Source organism: Papaver somniferum, chromosome 6 (genome assembly GCF_003573695.1).
Source record: "Papaver somniferum cultivar HN1 chromosome 6, ASM357369v1, whole genome shotgun sequence".
Taxonomy (NCBI): domain Eukaryota; kingdom Viridiplantae; phylum Streptophyta; class Magnoliopsida; order Ranunculales; family Papaveraceae; genus Papaver; species Papaver somniferum.
The window spans coordinates 66,337,026-66,355,748 of record NC_039363.1 but is presented as its reverse complement, the minus strand read 5'-3'; the positions used below and the strand labels follow the sequence as shown (position 1 = coordinate 66,355,748).

General features: G+C 38.6%; 4 protein-coding genes across 4 annotated transcripts; 3 read left to right on the top strand and 1 right to left on the bottom strand.

The window, feature by feature from the left end:
• The first annotated feature begins 1,369 nt into the window (after positions 1–1,369).
• LOC113287837 (peroxisome biogenesis protein 22-like) lies at positions 1,370–4,768 on the top strand. Its single transcript, XM_026536686.1, has 9 exons — positions 1,370–1,781; positions 2,109–2,330; positions 2,426–2,473; positions 3,224–3,280; positions 3,369–3,470; positions 3,713–3,778; positions 4,007–4,108; positions 4,233–4,350; positions 4,435–4,768. Exons 1-8 carry the CDS (start codon positions 1,668–1,670, stop codon positions 4,344–4,346), a joined length of 825 nt encoding a protein of 274 aa, XP_026392471.1. The 5' UTR covers positions 1,370–1,667; the 3' UTR covers positions 4,347–4,350; positions 4,435–4,768.
• Positions 4,769–4,903: 135 nt separating this feature from the next.
• LOC113287836 (histone-lysine N-methyltransferase ATXR2-like) lies at positions 4,904–10,476 on the bottom strand. Its single transcript, XM_026536685.1, has 14 exons — positions 10,317–10,476; positions 10,044–10,205; positions 9,589–9,953; positions 9,310–9,422; positions 9,156–9,187; positions 8,652–8,803; positions 8,120–8,207; positions 7,836–7,884; positions 7,686–7,740; positions 7,442–7,511; positions 7,261–7,330; positions 5,630–5,706; positions 5,469–5,525; positions 4,904–5,330 (listed from the first exon to the last, which is right to left on the bottom strand). The coding sequence occupies exons 1-14, from the start codon at positions 10,398–10,400 to the stop codon at positions 5,220–5,222; spliced, it is 1,485 nt and encodes a 494-aa protein (XP_026392470.1). The 5' UTR covers positions 10,401–10,476; the 3' UTR covers positions 4,904–5,219.
• Positions 10,477–11,658: 1,182 nt separating this feature from the next.
• On the top strand, positions 11,659–15,099 carry LOC113287834 (probable galacturonosyltransferase 12). Its single transcript, XM_026536684.1, has 6 exons — positions 11,659–12,047; positions 12,735–12,790; positions 12,877–13,041; positions 13,400–13,993; positions 14,103–14,405; positions 14,498–15,099. Exons 1-6 carry the CDS (start codon positions 11,837–11,839, stop codon positions 14,780–14,782), a joined length of 1,614 nt encoding a protein of 537 aa, XP_026392469.1. The 5' UTR covers positions 11,659–11,836; the 3' UTR covers positions 14,783–15,099.
• A 1,042-nt stretch (positions 15,100–16,141) lies between these two features.
• LOC113290880 lies at positions 16,142–16,969 on the top strand. Its single transcript, XM_026540469.1, has one exon. The coding sequence runs from the start codon at positions 16,142–16,144 to the stop codon at positions 16,967–16,969; it is 828 nt and encodes a 275-aa protein (XP_026396254.1).
• The last annotated feature ends 1,754 nt before the right edge of the window (positions 16,970–18,723 follow it).

Sequence of the window (18,723 nt, the reverse complement as noted above, 5' to 3'; positions counted from 1 at the left end):
TGTTAGAAAGTATCAACAAATTATGTAGTTGATAAAAGGGGATAATTGTGGGTTGTCAAATTAGAGCGCGTACCAAATTCGCTGAAGACAACGAAATATGGTTTAGTTACGATGAATGTTATGAACTCCACAATTTTCATGTGCAGAGATTCAAATTTTAAGTATTGTGTTATGCAATCAAGGTTAATTTTTAATGAAATGTAAAACTAGTTTCTATTTGAATATTAATCTAAAAGATAGTTTCCATTAATTTTTTAAAATTTTTTTACTTTTAAACTAAATTGCTTCCATAATTAAATTGCTTACATTTAAACTACTCATTACTTCGTCTATTTCCTCCATGACCAAAAATCCAACTGCCCGCGTTTTCTGGATCAAGAGTGTTGTTCAACATATCAGTTTTCGAGCCGGTTTGAGACTCACTTGGTGTTTGAGTCTCACCAGAATCACCATAACCTTGATAAGTAATGGGTTCAGGGCGCATGGGAACACGATACAAATCTTGAAATACGTGTTGTTGATATAATGGAGGAGTTTGCTCCAATGGTTGAAATGCTGATGAGCTTGAGGCAACTGGGGTATACAAATTCGATTGCCTAGTTACTTTCATATTCACCCCACCACCTGGAGTCATTATATCAGTTGGAAAATGACTAAACATACGTATATGAGTTGTATCCAATCCAATGTTATCACCACCACGTACTACTTGGGTATCTAACACTTGGTTTGAAGTAGAACTTTCTGGTACCTCCTGCATAGAGCGACGTCTCAAGCTTCTTTCACTTCCACGACCTCGTTGACTTCGAGTGAGACTCATGCCTCCTCCACCACTGGGACTCAAATGAGTCATTCCTCTACCACTGAGACTCATTACTCTAACACTGGGACTCATGCCTCTACTACTACATGAACCATCATTAACATAAAATCCTTGACTCATGTCAAACATCGTGCTTTCCCTCACTTTTTGCAACTCTTCCAAGTGGAATTTCTGAAATCCATATAATATGGTTTCCCTCACTTTTTGAAGAATAGATGAAAATGGTGTGGTATATATAGGCGTTAGCAAGTCGAACGTTGGCGATATTGATCATAACGCCAGCGCTGGAGTTTCTAGCGAGCGTTATCGATAATATCGCCAGCGACATCGATAAAGACTTTATCGTTGGTAATATTATCAACAACGCTCGCTAGAAACTCGGTCGGTGCGTGATTTTTCCATAGTAGCACAATTAGTTTACCATGCCCGCTGATATGCCAAATAACTTTTTTTTTGGCATGTGCATAGGGACATGCCAAAAGCTTATAATAAGATTCAACCGAATACCTTCATCTTTTTTAATTCAACTCTTTCCATTGGCGATGAAGTCCCTGAAACAATTTACAATTATATTACAAGACATACTATATCCTAATTTCTGAACTGTTCCCAATATACATGAAATTTCACACCCCACATAGAGAACTTTATGTAAAAATTCTTTCCTTTTTTCCACATATAACGAAGAAGCTCTTATTCTATCAAGGGTTTCCTCAATCCTTAACAACGAGATAGAATTAACCAGTAAATTTTCAGTGATTTGTTTAAGTTAGGATTTTATTAAAAATACTAGAACCAAGCAAGCAAATTTTTTTTAGACCTTATTGGAAAAGGATTTTCATAAATGGCGGATTCTCCTTCTTCTTCAAAAGAAGAATCAGTTCAGTTGATTAAGAAATTTGGAGCTTATCTTACACTCAAGATGTCTAATCTCTTCTCAATCTCCATTGATAATCTGGTTTGTCACCTACCCACATATCTGTTAATATATTTCTATTTTTTTTATATTTTATATTGGATCTGAGAAGCTTTATTTTGATAAATTCATTATCTTTTTTAGATTATTCTTGAATTTTGATTTGAAGGGGGTGTTTGTTTGGTTGTCTAATGTGTAAAGGTGGAACCTTTGTGAGGGTTTGGTATTTCTACAATAGGGTGATCTGGTTAGAAGCTCAGATTGATAGACTTGAGTACTGATTGTAAATGTTATAATCTGCATTAAATGATTTTTTTTAAGATTGCAATATTTTTACAATAGTAAGGATATTGTATTTTTGGTGATCAGAGTTCTCGGTCACTTGGGACTGTTGCTGGGGTTGCAATTGCTCTAGTATTGACCTGGAGATTATTAAGAACACCCGCTGTTCCCCAAAGGAGACAGCTGAAACGGCAAGGTCCATCGACTAGTAGTTCTGGTGTTAATACTCATTCTAGCACAGCAGTTATTTCGTCTGCTGATGATTCAAGGGCGCAGTATGTCATTGATGAGTTTTTCCAACCAGTTAAGGTATTGTATAGAGCAACTCTCATTTTCCCGTTCTTTTTGTTATGCTCAATACAGTTGCTGTTTGACGTAATGCAGTAACATGTTTTTATTTGCAGCCAACTTTAGTGCAAATTGTGAGGCAGAAACTGAGTGATGGGAGAAAGGTAACTATTAACATGAAATTCTTGCAAGAGCACATTGTATTGTTTTAAGACATTTATATCCACCTGTTTTGGAGTATGTTTGGGGTTAGTGTGGAACTTAAGGCTATTGTTAGGGAACTGTATTGTAGGTCCTTACTTGCAGTTAGCTAGTTGTCATTATTTAGGTTGAAATGGTTTGTATGTTCGAGTAAATGACTGCGTGACAAGGGTCATGCCGAACAGTTGACACCCTTCTGCTTATTAGCACTGATTGTGGAGTTCCTTAGTTTGTATTGGGTGGTAACTTTTCTTTTTCTTTTCTTGCCTAGTTTCTTTTCTTGCCTAGTGAAGGAAGTTTCAGAGAATCTTTTCCTTCAGTAGCTGATAGATTTTAGAATTCAACAGTCAGAACCATTATTTAAGGCTTTTTAGAACTGTTTTATTTAGATAAGCTAATTGATTTTATCATGGCTCTGGGAGGATATATTGCTTTTTCCGAGTGGCATGCACCTTTATGTGCTTGTTTGCTCGCTCGGTTTGTTACTTGTGTCGAGAAGTTAGCGGCTGTGCACTATTTATTTGAATGTCTATATCTGTGTGGAATTCGAATGGTTGAGCCCTGTACATTTGGGTTTGTACTATCCATATTACACTGACAGGCTCAATTTTGTTCTTGCATTGTATTTACTCTATTTATGTCATCTGTAGAAGGAATGGTGTGAGAAATTTATTATCTCTTAATAAATTTTGTATCTGTTCATGTTGTTGTAGGTGACATGCCGGTTGGTTGGTGTACTTCTTGAAGAAAGTACCCCCGAGGAGCTTCAGGTGGGTATGCGATTTTGTTTGGAACAACATACACATGTAATAGAGAAATGAAATGATTGATCTGGTGTCTGTTTCATGTTCATTGTAGAAACATGCCACAGTGAGGTCATCAGTCTTGGAAGTGCTTTTGGAAATTACAAAGTTTTGTGATCTTTATCTGATGGAAAGAATTGTTGATGACGAAAGTGGGGTATGCAGCATTCAGATCTTATTTCTCCATTCTCATAAGATAACTTTGAACTCATTCAATGCTATCAAGAAAAGTAGGGTTTCCTATCCATAGCGAGTATGATGCCATCCATGAGAAGCATCTAATTGTATGTCCAGGAATTAGAGTTCAGTAAAACGTTTACCTTGATAGGATTTCATGCTTCACAGCAATCTTTGCACCACTGCTGTATATATAATTAATGAAAGTGAGTAATGTTTCAGGAAAGGGTACTTTTGGCTTTAGAAGAGGCTGGGATATTTACATCTGCTGGCTTGGTAAAAGATAAGGTGATTTTTCATTTACTTGGAGAAGAATGTAGTCTACAGCAATTAGTTTGGTGTTTCCCTGCTGTTCTCTTCACTCATTGGATATAATGCATATATTGTTCCATTTTTACTTTCTTAAAATACAAATAATGAAAATAAAAACTGCTCTTTTCTCCATCTCCTTCCAACACTATTTTATTTGTTTACTTCGTCTCTGTTAACCAGATCTCTTGAATTTGTACCCATCAGGTTCTCTTTTGCAGCACAGAGATTGGGCGTACATCTTTCGTCCGGCAACTAGAACCAGACTGGCATATCGACTCAAATCCTGAGATCATAACACAATTATCTGTATATTCTTAGATCCTTGTACCTCATTCCTTTCTTTTAATGGTCAAGTGAATTATCACAATACCATATCTGCATGTGTAATTTAGCACTAGTTCCGTCTAATACTTGGACACTATCGTTTCAGAGATTCATCAAACATCAGCTTCACATTTCTTCAAGCAGATCCGAGTGTACTGCTTCTAATGTGTACAGCTCTCGAAACTTGGAACAGTTCTTTGGATTCCAAGACAGAAGTTAAATTGGTGAGTATCCCATGATAGATTATTATCTTTCTCCTTTTTTGTTTAGCTTCTAACGAGCAAGTTTTTTCTTCTCATTTTTTACAGATATATCAAGAAGCTCATACCTTAAGTTCTGCATGTTCTGAGTGGGTTTTATCCCCGTTTGATCAACTTGTCATTGCGATAAAAATGAATGAAAACATTCTTTATGTATACTGGTGTACTCAAACCTGTTGTTTAGCTCGTTGTTCAGATGAAAGACCCACTGAGATACTGTCCTCTATTTGTAAGGGAAGATGCCATCTCTATATATGCAACAGTTAAATGAATTAGGTCAGACTTAATTTTCCTCCATTGTTCAGTTTTGAGGGTGTAGTTTGTATCGAACAAGTGCATTGGCTGATTGGTTTAATGTCAGCACTCCTTGATTACCCACTAAGACTTGCTCAGATGATCATTAACTGCAGTTCCATTGCAAAGGTGTAAATGGATGTATCATGGCTGGGTTACATGACCAAAGAAAACTCGATAGAGAATACAGAAAGATATGTATCTCAACAAAAAGAAAGGCAAATCCAAACGTCAGCTCTTTGTCATTCAATAACAATGACAACAATGTGCTAACAAATGAACATTAGGAAAGGTTCCCATTTATCTTGCTAATGACGAGTGATCTACGAAACTCAGTGACAAAATTCCTGTGTATTGGAAGTATGCTCCAACGCATTTTGACTCTCTTGGCAGGGAAATGCAAACCGTTGGCCAAAAAAAAACCTAATATAAAAGTTACAAACATGCATAAAGAAATGTTTCATTCCTCCTAAGATGGCCAGAAATGTTTCCAACAGTTTCCGTTTACTCTTTACAATTGGTCTTCCCGTGACGAAACTCTAGGGATCGTCTTCACGGCACTTTTTGCACTTGCATCTGAATCCATAGTCTGCCAGCAGTGCTTGTCTCTCTTCAAAAGGAAGGTCTTCATCGATGTATGAAATTGTAACCTAAACATCCACAACAAAAACTGGTCAGACAAACGAATATTGAATGTTTTTTTTTTTCGAAAGGTAATATTGAATGTAAAACGTGCTTATTTTCTTTTCTGAATACTGCCAGACTGAAAAATAGGCCAAGAAAATTACTTCTTCTCCCTTGGATATGGGTTGAAGCGCGATTATTGTTGCTTGGCCATCTTTATCCTGCATTTTGGTTCAGAACAGAATTTGAATTTTGTCATCAAGTTCAAATTGAAGGAAAACAAAAATGGTTTTGTAACCCGCAATTTCAATTATATGTATATTACCTCTTCTCTTTTGAATGCTTTAGCATTAGGACAGCAGGAATGATTCATACAACTCTGTAAGGGAAAAAATGCTGAACCTGTGAGGAATCCCCAAATCAAAGGTTAGATACGTTTCATGGATATATTTAATTATAGCACTGATGACGCAAAGAACAGATGCAGTTTCTACGAATGCAAAAAACAGTCAGGCCAAAGTAAAAGGTAGGTTGATCCTTGTTTTTTAGTAGTTTTGAAAGTGAGGGCCTTGTTTGAAAGGGAGGAAAGAAGAGCGAGGAGAGAGTCATGCTCAAGGAAATCCCACACAAATAGTTGACATGTCCTGTTCTCAAATCTAGAAAACAACAAATCACTTGTAGTTGAATGCACTAGGGTTAACACGGTTGTATATTGTTACATTAACGTGCAGCTAATAACGAACATGGATGGCTTTCAATCACGATATTACATTTTTGAGATAAACCACAGAAACATGATGTGGAGTTAGTGTGAACTTCAAATGACCAGATGCTAAAAGTAGTAAAGTAAAATTAATCTAAGAAAGTAGGCCAATTCCCTATTTGATTGAGACAATTTAAAAAATAGGGTCGTTTGGCTAATAAGATTCATATTCACGATCCTCAACAGACTGTTCAAGATATAACAGGTGCAGAAGTAGCAGATCCATTGGTGGCTTCATGTAAATCCAAAAAGGTCTGAAGACCAAGGTTTTCCAACAAGGCTCTCCACACAGGAACCATCCCGTCGGTATAAATCTCCACAAGGTTAGGCTCAGTGACGTCTTCATGGCAATCAACTGCCTGACTGAGGAGTCGTCTAAGGAGATCATTTTGATGCTCAGTCTTTCTTTAAATGCTAGTAGATATTTTCTGAAAAGAGGTCAAGGTGGAACTTGTTTGTGGGTCCTAGAATTCACATTACATATTTTTAACCTATAAGGATTCCATTTTAAACATGCTCAGGTGAAATCATTTTGATGCTCAGTCTTTCTTTAAATGCTAGTAGATATTTTCTGAAAAGAGGTCAAGGTGGAACTTGTTTGTGGTTCCTAGAATTCACATTACATATTTTTAACCTATAAGGATTTCATTTTAAACATGCTCAGGTGAAATCATATATGGCAGAGAAAGACTTATTTGCAACTATTAAAAAATTCTAGACTTCTAGTTTACCTGTTTATGATATTTTGCTAATATTTACTGGTATCATTATACCTTGTATTGTAGAACCAGCGCCGCGCCCAGCGATGGTCTAGCTGGGCTAAACAGTAGAATGGGCTAAGAACTAAACTTCTAGGGGGGCTATTTATTTTTCTTCAAAATATACTCATGAAAAAAAAAGAAAATTGGGTAGGTTTAGAAATTTTAGGGTGGCTGGAGCACGCCAGCCTCCCCTAGTTCCGTCAGCTCCTACTAGTAACGTTCAATATCATTCGAAGTTGATCCTGAATTAACCAGCATGTCAACATGCCCTAGCTTCCAGGCACTTACAAAACACCTAGGGGTGTTCTACAGAAATCCTACCAGGAAGTACACAACGTTTCTCTATCTTTCCTCTGGTTTCCCTCACCTAACTCTCCAAGTCTCTAAAACCACCTCATACAAACCTATGTTTAAATTGAGAAGAATGAATACCTTCACAACAAGCTGAATAGTCATCACCAAGAGCATCTAGAAGTGGCCGGGTAGTTCTTTCAGCTTCTTCCTGAAACATAATCTCTAAGTTATCACGAGAAAAGAAGTGAAATACTGAAATATATGGATTTTAATTCAGTAGATGCAGACTAATGATGACAAGGAGGATTTAAATGCTGACCTTTTCCTTATCTGGAAGATCATCAACATATAAGAAATAATCTTCCACCGGTGATGCTACAACCAAATCGCTGCATTTATGAATCCATGTCAGATTAACGAATGAAAGATAGACCCTCCACATTACTATTTTTATCCAAAGATCAGGTATTCCTGATTTTTAAGTAGAGTATTTCGCTACGCGCAATTTTGATCTGTTACTTGGCTTCCGAGGAAAGCATAATTTTATAGGGGTAGGAACTTACAGATTATTTAGCTCAAACATGCCGATGATCTGACCATAGATTTCAAGCGAGAATACTAGGCAAAGTCAAGGTTGTCTATTAAATACCTCGGATAACCTAGAAAACTCCAATGTTACATATTATATCAGCACTTAAACCTTAAAAGGATACATGGTGCACACTCTTTGTCGAAGATTGCCTTCTTTAGGAGATCCAGCGACTGGGAAAGTCAAACAAACACCAATAACATTTTACAGGAGGAAGGCAATACAAATATTTAATTTGTGGTGAAAATATCAAGATCATTATATATGAGAAAGGTAGACAGATATAGAATCATGAAGATCAACCAAAAATTGGGCGGATCAGTATACCAGTTGCTGGTATCTTTTCAAATCCTAACATGCTTCACATACAATCAGTAACACTTACGCAAATGATTTGAAGGTATATACCTTGAATGCTAGCTCCTTAATTTCCATTCTAAAGGAAGTTTCATTGCAACTATCAACATCATCTGGCAAAGCAACACACTCCCACCACCTAAAGCAACACCAAAACACAACAGCTTCAATTGGGGCATTACAATGGTTTCAGAAAAGGACTAAGAACAATAAAGAAATGAATCAGAAACCCTGAACAGACACGTGTGTGAAGTACTGATTTATTATGCACATGTATATTGCTTATAGTACTTTATACATGTTATCGAGAAATGTGAAAATGGAACATAAATACAACTAATTATTCCTTCATCTAATTATTTGGATTACAAGGAATCTTCCAACCCCGAAAAGACCAAATTCTCTTGCTATGCCCCATAACTGTTAATATTTCATACTCAGAAAAGATCCTTCACAAGGAACCCTCATCCTACCGGCGCTTTTAAATTAGTGTATATAAAGGCTTCACATAAGATGATCAAAACTGTTGTAATAATAAGGTACATAATAAAGAGAGACTACTCATACAAACACTAAGAATTACCTTCGCCTGTATCCCATCGATACGGGTTTCCAAGCCTCCAAAAGCAAAGAGAATTCAGAACTGTCAATTCCATTTTTTCCAGTAAATCGCTCTCGGCGTTCAGTTTGAGCTGCTTTCAATTTCTTATACCTTGAAATGGTCGATGAAATTGTCTGAAAGTAGAAACAAAAAGATAAGTTCATACAAGAATAATATTTTACTTATTAATTAGACATATCTATGATGGCTAGCATACATGTTTGATAGGCATCTAAAGCTATTTACAGCTACCCCATAAAAGAGTTCAAAGGTGAGGTTAAACAGCTTGAAACTGCCTCCTTCGGTAGCTATTAAGGGCGTAGCTTCACTAATTGAGATTACAATACAGTGTTGACTCGGGAGCTGGAGCATTCATATTAACAAACAGGAGACATGATTTCCATACTTTTGAAAGTACATTGCACACAAACTATGGCACACCTAGATCAATAGTAAACCACAATAATGCCGTATAACCAATCATACCTTGGCAGCAAGTATGAAAATATCGTTTGTCTCTACAATAAGAAAAGGAGACGGATAAGAAAGAAGGTACATGATGAGAATGATAACCCGGACTTGATGAAAATGCTGCTAATGTGTCTATTAGTACAAACGTATAATGCTGTTGAAATCCTACCATTAGCATGTTCTATGAAGTTTACGATTGACTCCCGGCTGGCGGATACTGAGTTCTTCCCAGTACATAGTAAAGAATGAAACAATTCCCAATCAGCGTCAGCACAGGATTTGCTACAAAAGAGTGGAAGCCCAACATCACTCTAAGGAACCACAAATATATTATCAGCGTTACAGAAAAAATGGAATAACACACATCTTCACGTACTCTACTCATTTACTTGTAGCGAAGAAAAAAACTTGATGCTGCATACAGAAAAAGAAAAAATGTTCTCCAAACCTGCAGTATTGTGCTTCATCACACCCACCAGGACATGGAACGGATGAAGGCAAGTTGAATTGACTCGAGTAAGGCAATTTTACATCACCCTTAAGCAATGATTCTAGAACTTCCTGAGAGAGAGGTATAGCCTCCTTTTGTTGACTATACGAGCATGAACCCTCATTGTGGCTCGTTCTATAGGAATCATCTTCCTCATCCGATGAATCATCTAAACGACACTTTTTTGAAATGTGTGAGTGTGTTTCAGTATCACATTCTTTTCTTACAGATAGTCCTAACTGTTGCAAATAGAGTTTCCTACCAATTTGAAGTTCTATTGAACCGATAAAGCGGAAACAGTAACTACATACTAAACAATCAACCTGCAATATGAAAGAGAGCAAACAATATTTACAAACTCATATCAAACCGACAAGAAATACACCCAAAGTAATAATAAAAGAGTATAAAACCTTATTTGAACTATGTTGAGCTCCAACAAGCATTTGGTCCTTCAAAACAAGGTCCCCCTCTTTGAATTCTGATTCGGCAAAAACACATTTTCCAAATTCTCCGTCTTGTTTGATTTTGAGACCAAGGCATTGTCTTTCTTCTATAATCTTGTCAAAATAATTCTGTTTCAAGAATGAAAAGTAGAATATCAGAATATAAATTACTTCAGTTCTCATCTAGTATTAGTCGATGAATTTTATTAAACTTGAAAAACAAAAAATTAAGAAAATTACCTGAACATCGTTAGGGGATGGAGGTTTAAGAAGAAGTGATATTTTATCTGAGAATTCTAAATCAAGAGGGCATATGACATCCATTGAGGATGAACAACAAGCTTCCTTGTTTTTCTGTGTTTGAGCTTTAAGACGAGAGAGAGGGAGCGGCGCACTGCAAATCTCTATGGCTCGTTCAGCACCCTGGTTTGGTTTGGTTCCTTTTTAGGGCGTATATGGGCCAGGGCCGAGTTCAGTTTGGATCATAAGCTCATGAAACTGAGTACCCGAATGGAGCAGAAATCATCTCTTTCTTGACCCGGATTAAGATTCGGTCTGCTGACCTGGTCATACCTTAAGGTCATCAAACTGGCCATCAAAATCTTTACGTCCAAAGGAGGACTGTAGGAGTAGAACGCACGGTTTATGACGCCGTAATAGAGGGGCTTTGGCGGGATGACCACAGACTTGAATTTTTGTAAGGTGCACGTTGAAATTTTTAGGCATGCAAACAGTGTTTTTCAAACGTATACGACTGGCAAACGTTTATATCAAGTCGAACCCATTAATAATTTAATTAGTTTGCTAATATGCACATCTTGTTTCCTTCCCACCAACCAAACCCCATTTTCAGATTAATACGGATACATTGCCATAGCTACTTGTTCAATTTATATAATTAAGTCACTATACAATATTAATTTGCAGTCTAGTTTATACGGAAACAGCTCATTAAAAACTATCATCGGCATGGATTTTCTTATGCAAGTCATTCTTTAGAAAAAAAAATGACTCAATTCAATGGGAGTCAATTCAATTGAAGAAGATATCTATTTATGTGCTCAAAAACAAGATAAAACGAAGTAAGAGTTGAATTGGAGAATATATATGTGATGGGTTCCTTCCTGGCTCGACCAATAAGCCTTGTTAGATTGTTATTTAAGAAGTCTTTTAAATAGGAGAGAGTTAGTTCCCTTTTCTTTTGTGGTTGAGGGATATAGGAGAGAAGGGGGTGTCTTTTTCAATTTTAGCAACTCTGTTTACATCAAAAACCCAAACATCTCACTCCGATCTCTCATTTGTCTTTCCCTTTCTCCAACTGATGGAGGCAATATGAAGCAATATATCCCCCAACCACAACAACACCAACAACAACACAACCCTGAGCCTTTTCTCTATATTTATTCTTCATCTTCAAAATCAAGCCAAAACTATAAAATTGACGAATCTTTGAAACCTAAACAAAACAACCAACTTTCTTTTCAGTCCAGAGTCATTTTCATTTACAACAACCGTTTCAGAATTCTCTCAATATTCATATATTACTTTCAATTTAGCCTGTTTGCTAAGCAAGGTTAGGTAAGAGATAAACAACAATAACTAAGACCACCTCACTTCTCTTCCATTTACAGTATCTCTCTAACATTCGTCTTTTTGTAGTTTTCTCTGAGAGCAGAGAGACAGAAAGGAGCGGATTCTTACAGATATATAGAACAAGTTGATATAATTTGGCTCCGTTTTCCGTTCAAAGTATTGTCAAAATGCGGCTTCATATATCCCCGAGTTTGAGACATGTAACTGTATTTACTGGGAAAGGAGTGAGAGATTTCATGAAAGTAAAGGTTGGATCAAGACGGGTTTCGTATCGGATGGTTTTCTACTCACTACTGCTCTTGACGTTTTTACTTCGGTTTATATTCGTGTTAACAGCTATGGATACCATTGACGGGGAAACTAAGTGCTCAACTATCGGTACGTTCATATATATATATATATATCATCCTTTTCTGATCATTACAACTATTGCATACCATCAAATCCAAAAAGAATATGTTTTAGTATTGTGTTTCCAACAATCTCATTTTGAGAAGATAAAATCTACAGAATAGTAGTATAAATCATCTATCTCAACAGGGCGGATTACAGCTAGGATTAATCTGATTAAATACTCTGATTTAATTCATCAAAGTTATCAAAGAAATAGATACTAATTTTTGTATTTTGTATTTAAAATTTACAAAATAAAAAGATACTGTACGTAGTATATAATAATATTGCATAATAGATTTTGCTGATGCTAATTGTTGGATTAATATGATACATTAAATTAAGGACCCATTTGAAAGTGAGCTCCAATCTACCCATCTGCCCCAGTTAATCATTTGAGAAGCTTTGAAGTTCCACTCTTTACCAACCTAAACCATATACTATATGAAAATGGATGCACCAACCATAGGCACACAAAAAGAAAAAAAAAATGTGCTCCAAATATGTCTCACAAAGAAAAATCTGTTCGATTTTTGGTACGGAAAGTAAAAACTTAGCAGTAAATAATATAACAGAAGAAAAAGATATAATCATAGATAGATCGATAAGTAAATTTTGAATTGTGCTTGATTATTTGTTTTTAAATAATAGTGTATTTCGTTCATTTGATAGGATGTGTGGGGAAGAGATTAGGACCACGGTTTTTCGGAAGACGGATGGATTCAGCGGTAATCTGAAACTTCAATTCTCCTGATTATTTTATAATAAAGATGATAATACAGACTAATAATGCGATTATTTTACAAAAATTAAGGTACCAGAAGAGGTTTATAGGATACTAGAAGAAAACGACAATCAAGAAAGTATACAAGTACTAGGAAAAGACCAACTAGTCCCACAGACGTTAGAGGACTTTGTTGCAGAAATGAGAACAACCAAGTCTGATTTGAAGACATTTAGCATGCGACTTAAAGCTATGGTGAGTGAGGACGCATAGATTCATTTTGAAAATTCTGTTTCTTGTTTGCCTGCCTTGTTTGTTTCCCCTTTACTTCTAATCAAAAGTAAGCTAGTCAATATCTCCTGACATAATGATCATAGCTTCTCAACTAAAATTTTGTTGACAAATGGGGTTCTCTTTTTGTATACTTCCTGATGATTTGGATGTATAAAATCCTCTTACTTTATGACTTGCCGCGTAGCCAAAATTAGCTAGCCGACTATTCTGGTTGAGTCGCAATTCAACTCAGATTTACGTAACACGTTTTCTTTTGTGATGCGCGTGTCTGATTCAACTATGAGACAAACTAACATTTTTGATCTCTTTTTTTGTCAAGGTCACCTTACTTGAACAAAGGACGCGAAGTGCGAAGATCCAAGAGTACCTATATCGTCATGTTGCATCCAGTAGTATACCAAAACCACTTCACTGTCTTTCCTTGAAATTAACCAATGAGCACACAAGCAATGCAGGTGCACGACTTCAGCTCCCTGCAGCAGAGTTTGTGCCAAATCTCGTCGACAACTCTTTCTTTCACTTCGTTCTCGCCTCTGATAATGTCCTGGCTGCCTCAGTCGTTGCTGCATCTCTTGTCCACAATGCGTTGCGTCCTGAAAAGGTTGTCCTTCACATGATAACTGATCGGAAGACATATTCAACCATGCACGCCTGGTTCTCTTTGCACCCTTTAGATCCGGCTATCATTGAAGTTAAAGCGATGCACCACTTTGATTGGTTCACCAAAGGAAAAGTTCCAGTACTGGAAGCCATGGAGAAGGACCAGAGGGTTAGGTCACAGTTTAGAGGTGGATCTTCCGCAATTGTCAATGCAAATACCACTGAGAAGCCTCATGTCATTGCGTCCAAGCTTCAAGCTCTCAGTCCCAAGTACAATTCAGCAATGAACCATATTCGTATCTACTTACCTGAGGTAATTATAGGGCTTACTTGAATTCATCCATGATTTTGGTTTTGAGTCACTCGACATCGTTCAAGTGTTTGAAATGATTAACATCTGACTAAGCATTTCATTTTTTCAGTTGTTTCCTAGCTTAAATAAGATAGTTTTCTTGGATGATGACATTGTCATTCAAACTGATCTTTCACCTCTTTGGGATATAAATATGGAAGGCAAAGTGAATGGAGCAGTAGAAACATGTAGGGGAGACGATAAGTTTGTAATGTCTAAAAGATTCAAGAGCTACCTGAACTTCTCGCATCCGATAATAAAACAAAACTTCGACCCAAACCAATGCGCTTGGGCTTATGGGATGAATATTTTTGACTTGGAAGCATGGAGGAAAACTAACATTAGCGAAACCTACCATTACTGGCTTCAACAGGTAACCCCAAACTGTAATTCCATCATTATACTTTTGATGCCTTGGTTAGCCGCTCTTGTATTAAATCTTGCAATCCCTTGATATATTTGCAGAACCTGAAGTCCGACTTGAGTCTATGGCAGTTAGGGACATTGCCCCCTGGTCTTATAGCTTTTCATGGTCATGTTTACACCATTGATCCTTTCTGGCACATGTTAGGACTTGGATATCAAGAAAACACAACTACAGATGAAGCCGAAAAGGCTGGTGTAATCCACTTTAATGGTCGAGCGAAGCCTTGGCTCGACATAGCTTTCCCGCAACTTCGAGTATTATGGGCCAAGTATGTTGATTTTTCTGACAAGTTTATTAAGAGCTGCCACATCAGAGCCTCTTAGTTTTAAACTTAATGAAGAAAGAAAGTTCGGATGATATGTGCATAGTACAGTGAACAAGTTTCAAGAATTTGAGAAGACTTGGAAAGAATTGGTGGTTGATTAGGTTTTGAGAGGCTTGAACATTGGAAGAACAGAGCACTGACTCTGGTTTCAACTTCTCCAGATGGAACTGCTATTCTTGTTACTTTTCTTTCTTTCGTTTTCCCTTTTACCTCACCGAAGTTGGGAACTTTTTTTGAATTTTGTTCTTTTGAGCCAGTCCCTTGTATTTACAAACTTAAAATGCAGAGTTTAATGAAAATTTTATAATACTATCAGAGGGCCGTCTCATAGTACTGGAGGCTCTAGACGACTCAAAATATGGGCCCTTAAATGTTGGATGCTGATACATGAAAAATATTACCCCTTTAGTCAGGCCAGTGTACCCCCGAAGGGGAGACAAGCCCGACAGGAGACGTGGGGACTAAAATCCAAGTTCACCAAGAAGATGCCTATTAAATGGAAAGGACAAGAGGGGAATTAATGGGAAAGAATAATGTTTTATTAGATAAGGAATGACATCAATAGTAATTAAAGGAGTTTAGGGCACATGGCATGATGTCATAAAAGGAAGGGGCTTTTGGAAAATCTATAAAAAGAAGGACAAGGTACAATGGAAAGGAAGACTCTCTCTCTTACTATTATTAGCAAAGGTGAGGTCACTTGGCTAGTTAGGGCGGGTAGAACCTAACGAGAATTTGGGTATTAACATTTGGCGACCACACCCGGAGGCTCGTGCCTAGCCCACCATGACACACCTAGAAGGCGCTATCTCGGGCGCGACAGGAAACCAAGCGGCCAATATACCTCCTAACCTTGACGAGGTGACGATAGAGGATAATGACAGCGAGGAAGAAATGCCAATCCTGAGCGTTATCAAGCAATCGGTAAACCGGGGATCCCAAAATAAAGAGGTGACAACGTCATAGAAGAAGAACGAGCAAGTAGCCCGGCTAGCGAAACCCGTATCATACACTCTGCAAAACATGCAGGAAGAATTGAAGAGCGCGCACATAGGAGACGAGAGCTTGAAAATTGGATAGCACAGGCAGTAGTAGCAGGACAACGTACGTCTGAAGAAGTAATAGAGAGCGCACAACACAAAGGTGAAAAGACGACAATAATATCGCAAAAAGAAATAGCCAAGTACCTGGAGCAAAACTATCACGTGGTAAAACAAGATAATCATTGCCGCGTGAATATCCAATATCCCGCGCACATCTGGTAATATGCATACCCCGAAGATTATATATCTCCGAAGTTCAAAATGTATGAAGGCCAAGGAATGCACGAGAGCACCTCAGCCGATTCCTATCAGCAATGAACGACAAGGCTACTGATGGAAAACTATGCCTAAAAGAATTCCCTAAGTCGCTCACGGGCACGACGTTTACTTGGTATGACAACCTAAAGGAGGAAAGCGTGGACTCCTGGCAAACTATGTCTGCGCTCTTTCTCGGGAAGTTTTACTCAGCTAAAAGGAAGATCACGGCGATAGATCTGAGCAAGAGCGGGCAACGAATAAGTGAGGAAGTAGGAAAATACATTTCACGGTTCCGACGCTTGACATTGTACTGCCATGAAGAGATTAATGAGGAGGCGCTTGTTGAAATATGCATACAAGGAATGGCCCCAGCTTTTAGAGGGAGTTTAATCAACTTCAGATTCCAGACGTTCGTGGAGTTAGAAGAAGCAGCTGAGAGGATCGCAGATTGCATAAAAGAGGCACCCATAGATTCTGTTTGGCGCACTACAGTCAGTACTGCGTCAGGAACCCCACGCAATGTAAGACCTAATATTAGTAAGGAGAATAAAGACCAACCCCCGATCGATGGCAGAAGCCGAGGGAGAAACAGAGGAAGTAGACGCGATTATAAAACACCACCTCTCATTCCTTGCGACAAAGAACGCGCAATTAGATTCTTGAATCAATGGATTTCCGAAGGAGAAATTCAGTTACCCCCGACCACAGTGGATATCAACAAAATGGATAAAAACTCAGCCAAATACTTCCACTATCACCGAAGGATGGGGCACCCAACGGAGGAATGTTTTTCCATTCGGAGCATATTTGAGCGTAAGCGGGCTGCTGGAGAACTCGAGACAACAAGACAAACGATTACATACGACCCGTTCCCTCGCCACTAACCTTGAAAAAAAAAGAGAGAGAGAGAAGATGCGGAGTGTGAGCCCGCAAGTTTAAACACTTCCGTTTGGTAAGAAAATTTTCTTTTTCAAATTCCGATGAGCAAATATATCAAAAGGTCCCAGGAATGCCAAAGGCACCTGGTTGACTGACAAAAGGTCTCGGAAAGCCAAAGGCATCCGATCGACTGACAAATTCACGAAAGTTCCTGGGAATGCCAAAGGCGCCTGGTTGACTGACAAAGGGTCTCGGAAAGCCAAAGGCACCCGATCGACTGACAAAATCACAAAAGGTCTCAGGAATGCCAAAGACACCTGGTTGACTGACAAAAGGTCTCGGAAAGCCAAAGGCACCCGATCGACTGACAAATTCACAAAAGGTCCTGGGAATGCGAAAGGCGCCTGGTTGACTGACAAAAGGTCTCGGAAATCCAAAGGCGCCCGACCGACTGACAAATTCACAAAAGGTCCCAGGAACGAAAAAGACGCCTGGTTGACCGAAAAAAGGTCTCGGGAAGCCAAAGGCACCCGACTGACTGGAAAATCCACAAAAGGTCCTGGGAGTGCCAAAGGCGTCTGGTTGACTGACAAAAGGTCTAGGAAAGCCAAAGACGCCCGATCGACTGATGAATTCACAAAAAAGTCCCAAGGATGGCGAGAGCGCCTAGCTAACCGACAAAAGGTCTCAGGGTAGTCATAGGCGCCTGATTGATTGACAAACCCACATAAGTCTCCGGAACGCCAAAGGCGCCTGATCGACTACCAAACTGGAAGCAACCCTTGAAAATACTGAAGATGGCTAATCGGCTGACAAAGCGCACCCGGATCCCAGGGACGCCGAGCGCGTTTCACCGAATAAACAGGCGCGTACCATCCTTACCTACTACGAGTAATACCCCCGCTGAGTAAATTGGCGGGAATTAGGTGCAATTGACGATGTTTGGCTTACCCGGATAAATATATATAATACTAATAATAAATATGATCATGAAGGGAAGGAGTATAATCATCTGACAATCGACATACCCAATGAATACGATAATGAAATACTAGTAACAGAGACAGTCAAATACCACAATATCCCACAATATAAAGACAAACAAACAACAATCACGGCGCTTTAACATCAAGCCCAACAAAGGAAAACAAAAAGAACTGGCACAGGGTCAGAGCGCTTCAAGATGATTAGAGTCGCTCCAGCTCCTGACGTTTCTCCTTAAGCGCAGCTCGAACAGTTGCCTCAGTGGCTTCTGCCCGCAACACCTCATCAGTAGCCACTCCAACATCAGCAAGCAATAAATCCAATGCCTTTTTCTTACCAGAAGTCGTCCCCGAGCGCTTGTTCAACTCCTCCTCCAACTTAGAAATTTGACTCGTGAGCCGACTACGAGGATCATTCCGGCCCTTCACCTTCACCAGCAGCTCCTCTAACCACTGCACCGGGAACTTAACATTAAGCGTAGATTACACAGCAGCCTCCCAGCCACGTAAAGTTTCTGCGTCAATAGGATCATCTCTCACACAAGTAAGGCAGTCCACGACCTCCAAGAGGTTTCTAGTCATATATCACAAAAAGGGAACAAACAAGAGACCCTCTTTCGCCATATGACCGCCACCATGCTCAACAATATCCCTATAGGAGGCAATATAAACTGTCGGCACCCAGAACCCGTGAACCATAGTATGGGTAGCAGGGTCTACCCCAGCCTCGACAACGCTCACTACCAAAGGGAAACGAAACCGTACATCATCGGAAT

Coding starts and splice junctions, on each gene's coding strand:
- LOC113287837 (XM_026536686.1), top strand. CDS start 1,668: ATGGCGGATTCTCCTTCTTCTTCAAAAGAAGAATCAGTTCAGTTGATT. Junction 2,474..3,223: donor AACTGAGTGATGGGAGAAAG/GTAACTATTAAC, acceptor ATGTTGTTGTAG/GTGACATGCCGGTTGGTTGG. Junction 3,281..3,368: donor GTACCCCCGAGGAGCTTCAG/GTGGGTATGCGA, acceptor TGTTCATTGTAG/AAACATGCCACAGTGAGGTC.
- LOC113287836 (XM_026536685.1), bottom strand. CDS start 10,400: ATGGATGTCATATGCCCTCTTGATTTAGAATTCTCAGATAAAATATCA. Junction 10,206..10,316: donor CATCCCCTAACGATGTTCAG/GTAATTTTCTTA, acceptor TTCTTGAAACAG/AATTATTTTGACAAGATTAT. Junction 8,804..9,155: donor TTTTCATACTTGCTGCCAAG/GTATGATTGGTT, acceptor TTCTACTTTCAG/ACAATTTCATCGACCATTTC.
- LOC113287834 (XM_026536684.1), top strand. CDS start 11,837: ATGCGGCTTCATATATCCCCGAGTTTGAGACATGTAACTGTATTTACT. Junction 13,042..13,399: donor GCATGCGACTTAAAGCTATG/GTGAGTGAGGAC, acceptor TTTTTTGTCAAG/GTCACCTTACTTGAACAAAG. Junction 14,406..14,497: donor ACCATTACTGGCTTCAACAG/GTAACCCCAAAC, acceptor ATATATTTGCAG/AACCTGAAGTCCGACTTGAG.
- LOC113290880 (XM_026540469.1), top strand. CDS start 16,142: ATGAACGACAAGGCTACTGATGGAAAACTATGCCTAAAAGAATTCCCT.